Below are 14,736 nucleotides of genomic sequence, written 5' to 3' on the forward strand. Positions count from 1 at the left end.
AAAAAAAAAAAAAAAAAAAAAAAAAAAATCCAAATATAAATGGGAAGGGATTAGCTTTTAATGGATAGTCTGGTTTGTTTTAAGCAGGGCTATGTTGAGTGCTTATGAATAGTCACTGTCCTACCTGCAGCAGATAGCAGTTAGAACAATCTCACTTGGGAGAGCCGGGAAGAAGCTAGTTACTACTCAAAACAGGACCCACTCAAGAAAGAGATTTTTCCACTTAAAACTCAAACCTTAAAGATGTTCAAGCAAACACTTTGTTGTGGATTTGACATCACTTTGGCTGGCCTGACGGAGTCCACGTTGTGGACAAATCACATTCAAGTTTTCACTTGAACAACTACATTTTCTTAAAGCTCTGAGTTGTGTTCATCATTGAAAATCCACTCATAGACGAGCTCTGCTCTAAACAGTGGTTAGTCTGACTTCCTCTATAGGAATTCCTTCCAAGCAGCATTTATCACAAAGAAAACAAAACATGGAAACAGTAAAGACGAACTGATGAAAGTTAGAGACAACAGCTGCACTGAACAGCTTATTTTTAACACGTGGGCCCAGATTTACTGTCACTTATCAACTGTGCACTTTGAATGTATTCAATTAAAAAAGTCAAAGTATGCTTTCATTTATTACAGTAGATCCAAGAAAAAAGATTCAGGTGTTAAAATTGTTGAAATATTTATTAATAAAACATAATGTTCTTTCTTATGAATCACTGTAAGATCAATGATAAAGCAGGCTGTGCCTCAAATGGGGCTTTATTGTGACTGAAAACTATCCTGTAGGCTTTTTTTTAATCAGAATACCAACATGCTGAATACAAGACTTAAATACAGGAAGCTGGTGAAGTTAAAAGAGTCTAAACCTGTTTCATCTTTTTATATACTGGTAAAACTTGTACAGAAGTACAGAATCCAATAAAAAAATATGAGCTGAATGTTTTTAGGTGTTTTAATTTAAAGGGGTCATCAAATGTGAGTAATTTTCACAACAGTAAATGCTTCATTATTAAGATTTTTTTATCAGAGTTTATGAAGCAATGAGTCATTCTCTAAAACCAGAAGTAAAAAAAGCATCCAATCTAAGGATGTACCGGTGCCATATTTATTCAAACCGAGTACAAGTACTTACCTCTGAGTACTAATAAAAATAATAAATGCCATCATTCTTCTTGTAATAACTTTGAAAATGTGTCTGAAAATCAGGAGCTCACTTTCTGTGTTAATTCCTTAAACTTGGAGTCTGCTTTACTTTTGTCACCTTTTGTTCACTTTGAAATACCTTCACGCTGCTTCTTCTTCTTCTGGTGGTGTTTATTGGCATTTATCAAACAACTTTATGGTGCGTTACCGCCACCAACTGGTAAGAGGTGCGGATTAGGACAGCTAACTAAAACCCTCCCCCTACTTTCACACAGCTGACATCGCTCCTCCTCTGCCGCCTGACTGCTCAACTGAGAGGCGAATGTCACGCTGCTGGCATTGTCATGCATACTGTGGAAACCCTTTAATGAGTACAAATACAAGTACACACAGAAAGTATCAGACTCCAGTTGGCATCAGATTACATCCCTATTCTAACCTAATAGTCAAACATAGAACAGGACCCAAAGAACTGATCAACAAATATGCTATCTGACAAAAACATGAAGACACAGGTTACCTGATCATAAGATGTATTTATTGCCCGTTACCATAAAAGGCGGGTAATCATGTAACTACCTGTGAGTGTGCAGGTGTTTCTTTGTCTGTTTGTTGGAAAACATCTTAACCACTGCACAGATTTTAATGAAACTCTCAGAAAGTAATCTACAGTTGACTAACTTTTAGAGTCAACCTGATTCAAGATGGCTTTGGGATGCAATGCTGTGGGTGATATGCATCCCTCAAGGGGTGCTACTTTTTAAGTTCTCTAAACTACAGGCTGAAAATACAGATTATGTTACGCCTTTCCCAGAATTTCCTTTTGATACCAATAAAATAACATCAACTAAAATCCGCCTGCAGGAAATGGAACAACGCGGGACAGATACATAAACGACACTGAACTGAGATGAGTATGTGAATGTAGTCATTTTATTTTTAGCTGGTTGAATTCTCATTTGCCATTCGTCTCTTTTCCAAACAGGAACTTTACTGCCAGTGGTCTGCCCTCCAGTGGCTGTTTTCCCCAACACAGCATCGGTCAGGGGCTCTCTCTCTCTCTGAGCCAGTCAACGAGACGCACAGATTACTATCTCAACAGTCAACGTATCACATACATGGCATATATAAGATATATGGCAACAAACTCTGCACCGCCAAACATTTCCCCCAATTCTCTGTGGAGACCCTCCCTTTCCTTCCAGTGGAGAGCTGTGCGAAAGCCGGGGAACGCAGTGAGGTCGAGTTTTCCTGAACAAATGAAGCACTTTTCCTTCCTAAGCAGCACACACTCCTCCCAGCCTATTGTTTAGTCTCAGCTAATCAGATTGAACTCTTGACTAAAAAAGATTTGGTTTCTACACAGCTAAGAACCCACAAACTTCTTTTTTTTTTTGTCATTATTATTATTCTGGACGTAATAATCCAGCTGCAATTTAGCTCTCAGTCCTCACCAAACATTCTCAGACAACTTCCAGGATTTACCAGGATTAAATTTGTGTAACTACGTCGACTATATTGTTTTACAAAACTTTAATAACTCTATTTATAAGTCATAAAAACATTGAATCTGCTACTTTATTTAAAACAAAACAAAGACAAATAAAAACTAGCTTTCCCTGAAGGAATGCATATCTGTTATTGCTTCTTTTAGCTACTATCACACCAAATATTTGTAAAGACATTTCAGTTATAGTCATTCGTGGGTTTGCTAAGGGTGACTAGCTGTGACGGCCATCTTGAATTAAGCTGACTCCAAAAATGAACCAGTTGTAGATGAACATCCAATGACTGCTGTCTGAGAAGTTCAATAAAATCTATTTGGTTGTTTAGTCGTATTACCATACGTTTGAATGCTTTAATCTAAAAAAAAAATAAGCACACGCATTTTCTGTACACAACTTGTGTAGCTGAGTGAGTTCTGATCATTTCAGTATGGCATCATGGTTAATATACAATTGTTCACTGTGCTCACATGGTCACACTGTTAGACTTTTTTTAACACTTCTTCCTGCAGCAGTTTGAACTAACCCAAAGCGTTACGCCTCTTTTGCTTCAATCTGTTGGATTCTGGTGAGTTATTAGCTATAAGACAAACATTCCACGTCTTATCAGTGTTTGCTTCAGTGGGACAAATGAAGCTGTGCTGTCCATTCACTCAGACAGAAATACAACAATATCTAACAACTGCTATAGAGGTATTAACAGATTTTTACTTTAATGCAACAGATTTTTATTTTTTAAACCACAGCACACACACACACTTTGTATCTTTGAAACTTTAGGTCAGTATCTGTAACACTGACTGAGTTATAGCCATTCTAGTGTTCTAGTGTTTTTTAAGGTCAGCTGGCTGCGGCGGCCATCTCGAATTGGATTGACTCCAAAAGTTAATCAGCTATAGATGTGCATCCAATAATTACTTTGTGCAATTTTTGTTTGGATTTGTCCACTGATTCATGAGATATTATGCTAACAGACGACCAAACACACACACACAAAGATGCACACATGGACGATAATAATCTCTGACACACTGCAGGTCTATCTCTTGTCTTCAGGCAGTATGAGGCAGGCTGCAGTGGTTGAAACAGAACCTTGAATCGTCCCAACCTGTCTTATCACATAAACGTGTTATGGCTTTGATAGAGGAGGAGGAAGAGGAGGAGGAGGAGGAGGAGGAGTGCATGATTGTTGAACTGGAGTGGATCTGGTCCTGAACGCCTTCATATGAATGAGTAAGCTAACATGTTATGAAGCATGTGGGGTCACAAGGTGAGATGATGCCTGAACTCCCGTTTCACCTCGACCAGCTGTGACTAGTTTCAACGCTTGACTCATGAACTCGTAATGTTTCCCAACAGAAAGACCTTCTAAATTCACAGTTACAGTCTAACTCCCAGCTACTGAACGGAGGGTCATTTTTAGATGAAAGTCAGTCATCAGTTTGGCAAAAACAAGAACGATCCAAAGGGCTACAACGGCTGAGAAATTAAGCTAGGGAGTTGTTGTCAAAAGTGAGTTTAATAATGTTTTTTTTACTGGTGCTGATAGGGTCTGTGGTGTAATGTCAGTCAAACGGCAACTAGGAAATTAAATACAAGCGCTGCTTCTGATGGATTATAATATAAGCAAAAATAAGCACTGAACGGTTAGTTAGATCTTTTGAAGTGGAGTTCTGTGGAGAAGTTATGCACAACTTACCTGTACTTACCTGTTGAAGATTGCTCTTTCAACAAAAAAGAAATAGTTTGATTCTGACAAGCTAAGGACTCGTCTGAGCGGGGCCAAGACCAAAGTGGATGGCTGCCATCTAAAAACAACTCCAATTTTTTAAACAAATCGCATGGTTCATTACACTGTTTTATAAACCTTTACTTCATCATCCGTGTCGAACTACACGGTTATTCCAGCAGAAATATTACATTCCTGCAAAAAGCGCCCCCCAGGCTACTGCTATTCTGTGCTCGCAAATAACCATAAAATTCAATGCAAACCTAACGGTGATGAATTTGTAAGAGTTTTTCTTTAACGTTGGAGTTGTTTTAGGGAGAGCAGCAATCCACTTTAGGTGGTATCTCACTTAAAGTGGGCTGCAACTGTCAGAGACTAGTTGGCAACCCAGAATTGCATGAAAAATAGGTAAATTTTCAGTTGGGGTCGTAAAGAAATTGTGACCAACTGACCAGCAAGCTGTGGTCATATTTTAGGCAGACATTTCTGTTTTTAAATATTAGTTTATTGTTGCGTGCATGGTTTGCAAAATTGTATGATGCACAAATTATTTAGTCTAGCTTTTAGACGTGAACATTAGCCATAAATGGTTTCTGTTAGCGGGGGTCAAATAAATACAGCTTTAGTGCTCTAGAAATGTTTTGGAGACACTTTTAACAAAACTGAGATGAGTTTGAAACCGATTCGAGACTCCCACGATGACTCCGTGACTGCTTCGAGAGACAACTTGTTGCACAAAGGTTGAAAGTTTAAGTGAGAAGCCTCTGCAACTCACACGAGGAAGCTGAGAAACACATTTTGAGACATTTTGGAGAGTCCTTCTGAAATGCTTTTCTCCAGCCAGTCGCAGCCCAGCGAGACACCGGCTCAGACTATCTTCAACAGGTAATATGTTAATTATTCGTAATCTTTCCACAGAACCCCACTAACAAAGAGTTATCCTTTTAATCACATGGACTCCCAATGGCCTGGCAGGTTTCTGTCTCAAATTTGAAAGTAAATCCTGTGAGTATCAGCTCTGACAAAATCTAAAACCATACCTGAAGCGGAGCTACATATGCATAAATAACTATCATTTTGTATTTTCTTAAATTGTTGATTATAGTCCTACACATTTTAGCAAACAACACAAGTCCTTTAGGTTTGATATAATTACCTATAACTCAGTCATTTTAGTCAGTTTTGCCTTTCTTAGTGAACTTGACTCAATCTTTCTCACCTGAACACTGAAAGCTGCCGACATGACAGTTAAAACTCTGTACCTAAACATGAATAATACATAAAAAAAGAAGAGTTGTGTGAAACACTTCACCCACCTATGGATTTGATGTCAAAGCCCTGTGGTGCGTTCAGGGTCCTTCTTGTCCAGGCGTTCCTGAGCACCTGGAGGTGCGCCTCTCCGCCCTGGACCAGCAGCACCTGCTCATCGATCCAGCCGAGGAAGAGGACCTCCGGGAGGGCGTCTGTCAGCGCCTTGTTCCAGAAGTGCTGCATGTTGACGGCTTTGAAGCTGGCGAACACCTCGTAGCCGGCGAGATGCTGCTGTAACTTCTCCGACACCTCCGTCTTCTTCTCCTCCTGCTCCTGCTGCTTCTTGCAACCCTTCTCCTTTCGCTGGGAAACCCGCGACAGCACCAGAGCCAGGGAGTGCGGAGCTATGCGGTGAGACGTCTCCATCCTCGCTTTGCTCAAACTCTGAAAGGAGTAGTACAGCCGAGAGTCCGCAACTCTCTCCTCCCGAGGTTCTGCCAGAGAAGCTGTCGGCCCGTCCGCACTTTTGAAGGCATTTTTTAAAGGATACGGTGCGTAAAGAAAGTTGTTCAAAAGCAGGTGAAAGCGAGTCGTGGAGCAGCAACTCGATGCGGTGACCGCCTGCAGCCTCCCTCCGCTGTTAACTGTCAGAGAGCCGCGTGCTTTACAAACGGCAGTGTGGCGTTCAAGAGCGACTCGTAAACTACGCCTCCGTCATTTTAATCTGCTAAAAATCTGTCAAAGGAAAGAAAGAAAAAAAAGATGGGGGGTGGGGGGTGTACCAGTTGAATGACGTCGGTAATGCCACAGGTTTGAATGGTTAATAAAAACACAACAAGTAGATTTAAAGTGATTCGTTTTATAATGATGAGGAAAACAGAGAGACAAAAATGCAACAGCCTTAGAGCCATCTTCCATCTAACTTTCTTCTGCGTCCTCTGTCCTCACTCCAACTGCCTCCATCCATGTCTCTCCTAGCAGCTACATCTCCAATATACCCTCTGTCCCTCCTCTGCACATGTCCAAACCATCTCAGTCTGGCTTGTTAGTTAAGCTTCTTATACACACTAGCTAATACACTTTGCTTCAAGAAGGTACCAGGAAAATCCACCTGTAGCTGTGAGGACTAATTCAATACAAATATTAAAACCATTAAAACAAGAACAATAACTTGTGTTTTACTTATCTCTGGAACTAAACGTTAAGGTTTGTTTGATGTAGAGGTTCTGGGTTTAAAAGCATGTTGTGTCTCAATTAGGTGAATTTGAATCTTTGCTGACAGTAAAGGAATCAAAGACCTAGTGTTGTTTGACTCTGGACTGCCCCGTTCTCTGCAGTCATGCTAAATCTGCAGTAATCCTTTGCACTCGAGACAAAGTACAAACTTAGATCCTTCACTGTTGGAAAACATTAGACTTGCTCGAACAGTGGTTCCAAAAGTTGGGCTTGGGACCCCACAGTGGGTAGAGATAATTTCCAGAAATAAAATTAACTTTTAAAATGACTACTAACAATTTGTTTTTGTTTTTTTGCCATAGCTGTTACAATGTATGAAAAGTGTTATAAATGGTTAGAAATTCTGATTGTTGTGATTAGGATGTTGTTTGGCCTGCGAGTCAGTCAAAAGTCTTTCCCTCCGTTTGGAGATCTGGGGCTGAAAGGTTTGAAAACCACTGATCTTCTCAGCTTGACATGGTTCTATCAAAAGTCTTCAACGGTCCTCTGAGGTCAAAAACATTATAAGCAACAAAGTCTCAAACACAGTCAGAAGTGATTTTTATTTTTCACCGGGGGGTGGGGAGTGGGGGGGTCCACAAAGCTCACGATTTAGCTGCTTATAAAACGGTGGGGTTACAAAAAAACAATCTCACAAACGGTGTTCACAGCAAACAGCAGCACGTTAGAGACTTAAACCCTGAAGTGTTCAGCTTCAGTAATAAATGACTACTGATTGGAACAGATATTTAGCTGTAAAAAAATGGGACTCCTTTCATATAAATAAGAATGATTACAGACAAAAACTGCTCCATCAGATAGAAATGTATAAAAATCGCCTCATCAAAAATGGTACAACTACAGCACCTACATATTAATGCTAGCTGGGGTCTTCGGTTTCCCATTTTGTGATCATTTTATTTTTTTATGTAAATTACACAAAACTTTTAAAGGCAAGATGCAATATTTCAAAAAGTAATGTAAGGCTGCAGGTGAAGTCTTCTCTACAGATTTGCCCAATTAAAAAATTAATTAGATATCTAATATAAGTGTTTTAAAAAAGGTATATCAATGGTTTTTGAATGAACCCTAATCCAAACTTTTCGTTTTGCAGAATCCACAGCAAAGACAACAAAAAGAAAATCACATATTTAGAGTCGACTCTATTAAACAAAAAGAAAAACAAAGCAAAAATGTGACAAACTGTCGACATCTTTTAAGTAACGTTATCTGAAATAACAGTATCAGCTCAGTCACCTCAATTTGTAGAGCACGTTTTGCTTCTCACGGGGAAAATAAACAAAAGAGACTGTAAACCAGCTATTATTCTTTGCACTGTGAGGTCAACCTGGCCATTTAATCACTCCGCATGAATAAAAACATAAATGTGAAGTTTACTTTAGGTACGAAGAACTCTCAAGATAACGGTCAGAGAACACGCATGCAGTCATAAAGTTTGTGTCCCTATTCATCTGAGGATACTCAGAAAACAGCTAGTTGAGACAAAAACACTCAGAATGTAAAAAGAAAGTACAAAACAAACCAGTTTGAGTTTTATAACCCCACAGCTCATAGGAGGCTCCTGACTTTACCACATGTCATTTACCAGCTGAGTTTGTGTGCCCTTTATCCGGGCTCTGCTCTACAATCTGTAAAATATATTTTGGTTGCACAACGTTCAAGTCAAGTTTCGATACACTGAAATAGAAATGTAGAAATAAAACATAAAAAAATTCAGATAAAAACAACAAAAAAAAAACATGCATGATTCCTTCAAACTCAACTACAATCTTGCTCGCTCAACGTAGAATGCAACAATCATTGAAAGAATGTTAACCCTATAGTCTCATGATAACAGAATAATTAAAAAAAATAATGATTTCCTACTAAGTGGCTCCAAGAATATTTCCCTGAAATGTGTATAGTGTAAACAGCAAACATACATCTACTATTCTGGTCTCACAAAGCTCATCACAGATACAAATAACCTGCAAATTCACATGATTTTGTGCTTTAAAAATTACCTCTTTGAGGTTATGCGAGTAGAAAATGATGCTGCTGTGATATAAAAGATGAATACAGCTCCTTGTAGAAAAGTCTATAAAGTGAGAACCTTATAGTGCTAAGCCAGTGAAATTAAACCACAAACATTGCATTACTTCCAAGAAATGATATTTTTAACAGAGCTTCAGGTAGAAAGACTAAGTATAACGCAACACCCCCCGGAAGCCTTTTCTCAGTTGAGCTCAGATGACGTCAAGGGAAGAAATACATCTCCTTGGTCAACATGGACACAATGCAAGGAATCTGCTTCTTTGCATGGAAGCCAGGTGAATAGGAGACAGACTCAAACTCCACCGCCACCTTGTGGTTCACTCGTGTCATGATGTGCTGCAGCTCCAGCTGTTTCCCATATTTGCTGATCATGTCACACAGTGACTGGATAAACCAGGAGCCGCTCGTCGTATTCCTCCAGGAGTAGTAACCTGCACAAGTATGAGTGACAGAATTAGGACTGAATTAAGACATTGAAATGATTAGCTTAAAAAAAAAAACAAAAAAAACATCCATGTTAAGGCATAAACCTGGGGCTGTGGAGTAGGCATACAAGAAGTCTGCCTCCACGGGGATCTTCGTGGTCCCTTCTGGGCTATCTGTTTCCACACCTCCGTCCAGTTCAGTGCCTCTGCAAGCCTACACATTGTGCACACAAATAGACCGGCACATTTTAAGGGCTTGAATATGTCGGTGGAGATTCTCAGTCATCCAGGACATGGTAAATCCAAAAAAGGTTAAAAACAAAAACAACTGGACTTCTATTCTGCAGCTGAAGACGTTTCGCTTCTCATCTGAGGAGCTTTCTCAATTCAAACAGCAGAGAGTGTGGAGTTGACGCTTTTAAAGCTGAGATGTTCTGTAAGTTAGATTCCCATGCAGATGGCCCTCCCTCTCCTCACAGTGGAGGCTCGTTAGGGTTTTTGTTTGCCTGGCTCATAAATAAGCCACTTTGCTCACACGAATGAAGGTGCTGATTGGAGTGAAACTGACCAGGTCTCAGGCTTAATGCTCTGTTGTAGGTTTTTAAAGGCTGAAATCTGAGAACTCCCCCCTTCTGTTTGAAGTTGTTTTTTTCTCGTTTGATGTAAAACGGCTTCCTTCACCCCCCTCTCACACTATCTTTCTTCTTGGTCCAAAATAGGAACATATTGGTCCTCAAAGGAGTGTCCCTTATCCTTGAGGTGTAGGTGAACAGCTGAGTCTTGTCCTGAAGAGGTGGCTCTCCTGTGTTGAGCCATGCGTCTGAGGAGAGGTTGTTTGGTTTCTTCAATATAGAGTTCTGGACATTCCTCGCTGCACTGAACTGCATACGCCACGCCGCTCAGTTTGTGTTTAGGTGTTTTATCCTCAGGATGGACCAGCCTCTGCCTGAGAGTCCTGTTGGGTTTGAAATGTCCTGGGATGTTGTGTTTGGAGAAAATCCTTCTGAGTTTCTCAGATACTCTATCAACATAAGGGATGACCATGTTTTTTGTCTGTTCTTCCCCTTGTTCTGTAGATTTCCTTGCTGTCTTGACAGAAGCCCAGTTAGGATGACCACATGTTTGGAGAGCTTTTTTGATGCGTTTCTGTTCCTTTTCCTCCCCTTCGGTCTTCGTGGGGACGTGTTCAGCCCGATGCTGTAGAGTTCTGATGACAGAGAGTTTGTGGTGAGAGTCAAACAGAAGGTGCTGATCTGTGTTGGTTTCCTGTGGACCTCACTGTTGAGACTGTCCTCTTTTTCTATGTGAACCAGACAGTCTAAAAAAGGCAGCTTGTTGTCGTTCGCATCCTCTCTGGTGAACTTGATGTTGTCTGGTGAACGTTTCTACCCCCTTAGCTTGGATTTTGACCCAGGTGTCGTCCATAAATCTGAACCAATGGCTTGGTGTTGTTCCCTCGAAGGAGTTCAGGGCTCTCTGTTCCACGTTCTCCATGTAGAGATTGGCTACAATGAGTGACATCGGAGATCTTAAACTCCTCACTCTTTGCTTTTGAATTCATAAAGCTTCTCGGATGAGAAGCAAAACATCTTCAACTACAGAACAGAAGTCCAGTTGAATACTTTAAGAAAGTGAGGTAGTGCTGGTGAACAATTAAAAGAACCTCCTTCCATACCTGGATAAAGAAAATTTTGGGCTTTCCCACCAGCGATTTACAGTAATCGCCTCGGAAAAGAGACGTCAGCTGCCTGAGCTGGATCGAGTTGTCGGTGCCGAAAAACACGCCTTCGTCTCCGTGACTCAGGAGAACGCAGACAAACGAGGCAGAGTTGCTGTGATCTTCCTCCGACACTAAAACACAGAAAAACAGAGGAATTTGGCGCTGCATTTAAATGCTGCATCTCCAAAAGCAGTCCCTCGCCTCAGAGAATGCAAATATGTTCTGGAGTAACGCGAGTTTTGCATCGTACTCACCTGCTTTTAAAACGTGCATCATCTGATCGACCGTCTGATCGTTGTAAAGTTTCACTTTGTAACCCAGCTTTGAAAACACTTTGAACACATTGCCTGCATCGACGTCTGTGCCATTTCGCTGATTCATACCTAACAAAACAAGGACACATGCAGAAAATCAGAATGTTTGTTCTGGTGACAAAAATGAATAACAACAAATTCATGCTAGAATATGTTTTTTTACAAAGATACAACCCTCTCCTGCTTCTTTATGAGCATATTTTACAGTTAAAACACATTTTAAACAGATCCACCTGTAAGACTTAATGACTAAAATTAGAATTAAAGATTCAGCACCAGTAATTTAGCTGTATAGTTAAAATAACACAAAAAACCAACAAGCCTAAAACGAACAAACAAGTTTTGTGGTACCTCATGATAACTCATGATGCTGCTTTCTTATGATGACATGCAGGTTTTATGTTGGACCTATAAAAAAATTCTCCTAGTTTGTTATTAGAGTAGCTATATTCATCCACTTTCTAGCCTTTGCGCTCTTCCCAGTTATGTTTGCAAAAATCCACATTGTTTTTATGGATTAAACACGTTAAACTTTTCACGAAAACTAAAAATAAGCCCAGGAAAAAACAAGATGTCAAAAAAACAGTAGTCACAAGAATGTTTAATCTCAATTCGTTCAACAATGTAATAAAGTTTTAAATCAATAAGAGAAATAGTCAATGTTTCACATGCAGTGGCTCTCATTAAACACTGCTTATTGAACCACATAGGCTCTATGGTTTTTAAAACCTGTCTGGCAGGTTTTAAATACACTGACGGCACAATATGAGCATCATAAGTAAGTCTATGAGAAAAAACTGAAGCTGCACTCGAGGTCCTCTCAGACAAATATAGGAGGTTGTTTCTTCAGTAGCAGAAACTGCTCATCAGTAGTACAGTAAAGAAGAGGACAAGACAGATTTATAAAGAATCTCAAACTATTGCAAACACCAAGCCTCTATATTCAAAAACAACCACCTGTCAAGCTCAGCCTCACAGAATGATTATGAACACGTGACAACATTTACATAAATGCTTTCTTTATCGTCTTATGTTAAAGAAAAGACTAAGTTCGTGTTAGCCGTTAAACTATGTACAGAATGTCATTTGTTGTACAGAGCAGCTGAAAGTTTGAACACACCCACTGTAACTCTAAGCAGCCTGCATCAAACATTTAAAAGGGGAAAAAACAAAAACACGGGGTAGCTATGCGGTATGCGTCGGATCATATTGTCAGGTCACGCGAGTGCGAGAACTTCCTCATAAAGCCGCAGACGGTGCAGTGCTGCGGCAGGTTTTGACATGCATCCTCAAAATAAAAGATAGACACTTGTTCTTATTCTCCCGACCGCCAGGGAAAGGGACCAACATAGAGCTAACACCTGAGAGTTTAATTGACTATCTGGGGATTTACTTCCATAGTTTCCACAGCAGTAAAACCAACCTGGGTCCTCCAGCGTGCCCTGACCTCATAAATGCTGCTGTCATTTTGTAGACCGAGACTCAGAAGTAAAACTACCATACACTGACTATTATAGTGAAATAATAAATTGAGAAGACACAAACACAGACTGGAAGAAAAGCAGTAAAATGCCTTAAGATGCCTTAAAACTCGAAGATTAACTCTAAATTGGTTTGCTCTCAAGCAAATTGTGGCACCTGACAATTTCATGTGATAGATTGTTTATTTTGGTGTATATTTTGTTTCTTTGTGAAACAAACAAAGTCTAAAAAAGGCTGGTTTCGACACAATAAGAATAACAAGTAGACAAACATCCCAGAAGAAGTGTATAAGATATAAATAATCCATTCCTGACAGAACTCTAAATACATTTAGAGCAAAAGAAATGATGATGATGTGAGTGTGATGCTGAAATGAAAGTTTCTGTTGTTATCAAATTAATTCATCTAAACTAGAGGAAAGATTTAAAACTGTGGCAAAATCAGCAATACCAAATTACAGACAGATTTACAACCAAGATATATAATCTCTAGCTGTAGAGCAGGGTCACTTTTAAATCAAATTTGCCTGAAAGGCTCAATAAAATATTTCATACAAACAAGTACTGGAACACAACAGGTACTTCAATTCTGAGCGAACCCCTTGATGGAAGCATTACTGTTACATTTTGAGATAATTTTGTTATTAATTTGATGGTATTCTGGTTAGATTTAATTTGATTTCAGCTTTCACCCTGTAAAAAGACAACTTTGTGCATCTTTCTTAATCACGAAATCATCAGTTTCCTCCTGGAAAAACTGACAAATATTTGTACAAAACTCTTCTAAAAATCACACCACATTTTCAAATATCATCAGCCCACCTCATCTGTTCTTTGTGCGAATGTAAACACGCCTCTGTACCATTATTCCAATATCAAAATACGCAAAAAGAATCAAACACAACATGACTCCTGTGAAACATCAACTCTTTCACTGTGTGATGAAATAAATCCCCCTAAAAAAAAATCAAACTGCTTGTTGTTCTTTTTCCTCACAGTTGTATGTTCTGTGCAGCCTGTTTATTTTGACAGCAAGACAGAAAACCGTACCTAAAACATAAAGACAAGCAACCATAAAGCCCACCTGTGCTCTTGTCAAAGTTCTTGTTGTTGATGATGATGCACTGGCCCATGCTGGGGAAGCTGAGGCTGTATCTGAAGCTGTGGGAGGGGGGCTTGGCATCGACGTCCATGGGGGCAGAATCAGGCAAAGACCCCGCTGAGCTGAGGAGGAACAAAACAAAACATGGCTCATAATCCTGATTATCAAAACAGCAGTAACACATGCAGCTTTGGGTAATGAAATGAGAGAAGAGGGCAGCACTCAGTAAGGCCCAAAGGTAAAACTATGCAGCGTTAAGCTCTTTTTACTAGTATTAATTCCGACTGTAACTTCACGTTAATAAAGACTAACAGGTCATTCAGATTACTTGAACTTGAAAATAAATAACCTGCTGATTCATCAGGGGATAAAGGTCAACAAAGGCTCAGTTTACAGTCACTCACTTTTGTGGTCCATCTTCCTGCTTCGCGTCTGTAGAGTCCTGTCCGGATCCGTTTGCCGACATAGTTTTTATTTACACAAATAAACACGAACTGAACAGGGTAAAAAAAAATATCACACAACCTATGAGATAACCAGCAGAAAACTGACTCAACAGACTGGATGACTCCTAACAATACCTGAAACCAGCTGGTGAACAAAGAGTATGAGGTGGAGGCGGACTTCTTCCGTGGGATTTAATAGCAGCAGATATCCATTATAGTTAAGTATTACCGCCCCCTCTGGTTGAACCAAGTTACTGCAATCGCTGAATAAAAGTCATAGACTTTAGTGAGCACTGCGCATAGGCGGCGGAACCACTGGGGCCAGGGGGCCATTGCCCCCCCCCCCCC

The 14,736-nt window shown here is 39.9% G+C and overlaps 2 protein-coding genes across 3 annotated transcripts in view; both read right to left on the reverse strand.

Moving 5' to 3' along the window:
- Positions 1-6,272, reverse strand: part of stox2a (storkhead box 2a) — a 21,675-nt gene extending 15,403 nt beyond the window's left edge. The window contains exon 1 of the mRNA XM_025003994.2: positions 5,696-6,272. Within this exon, the coding sequence (XP_024859762.1) occupies positions 5,696-6,056 (361 nt within the window). The 5' untranslated portion in view covers positions 6,057-6,272. The remainder of the gene's footprint in view (positions 1-5,695) is intronic.
- A 1,117-nt stretch (positions 6,273-7,389) lies between these two features.
- On the reverse strand, positions 7,390-14,588 carry casp3a (caspase 3, apoptosis-related cysteine peptidase a). 2 transcript variants are annotated; one of them, XM_017414942.2, is made up of 7 exons: positions 14,524-14,588; positions 14,347-14,436; positions 13,925-14,064; positions 11,300-11,428; positions 11,001-11,176; positions 9,431-9,539; positions 7,390-9,331 (listed from the first exon to the last, which is right to left on the reverse strand). In XM_017414942.2, the coding sequence occupies exons 2-7, from the start codon at positions 14,406-14,408 to the stop codon at positions 9,102-9,104; spliced, it is 846 nt and encodes a 281-aa protein (XP_017270431.1). In that variant the 5' UTR covers positions 14,409-14,436; positions 14,524-14,588; the 3' UTR covers positions 7,390-9,101. The 2 variants fall into 2 exon arrangements, with proteins under 2 accessions (XP_017270431.1, XP_017269567.1); XM_017414078.2 differs by having other exon boundaries at positions 14,347-14,582.
- Positions 14,589-14,736: the final 148 nt, after the last annotated feature.

The sequence above is a fragment of the Kryptolebias marmoratus genome, linkage group LG3, assembly GCF_001649575.2.
Source record: "Kryptolebias marmoratus isolate JLee-2015 linkage group LG3, ASM164957v2, whole genome shotgun sequence".
Classification (NCBI taxonomy): domain Eukaryota; kingdom Metazoa; phylum Chordata; class Actinopteri; order Cyprinodontiformes; family Rivulidae; genus Kryptolebias; species Kryptolebias marmoratus.

Bases quoted from the DNA above. Each gene is read 5' to 3' on its own strand.
- casp3a (XM_017414942.2), bottom strand. From the start codon at position 14,408: ATGTCGGCAAACGGATCCGGACAGGACTCTACAGACGCGAAGCAGGAA. The intron at 14,065-14,346 runs GTGAGTGACTGT...GTTCCTCCTCAG, and splicing joins CAGGAAGATGGACCACAAAA to CTCAGCGGGGTCTTTGCCTG. The intron at 9,332-9,430 runs GTTTATGCCTTA...ATACTTGTGCAG, and splicing joins TGCCTACTCCACAGCCCCAG to GTTACTACTCCTGGAGGAAT.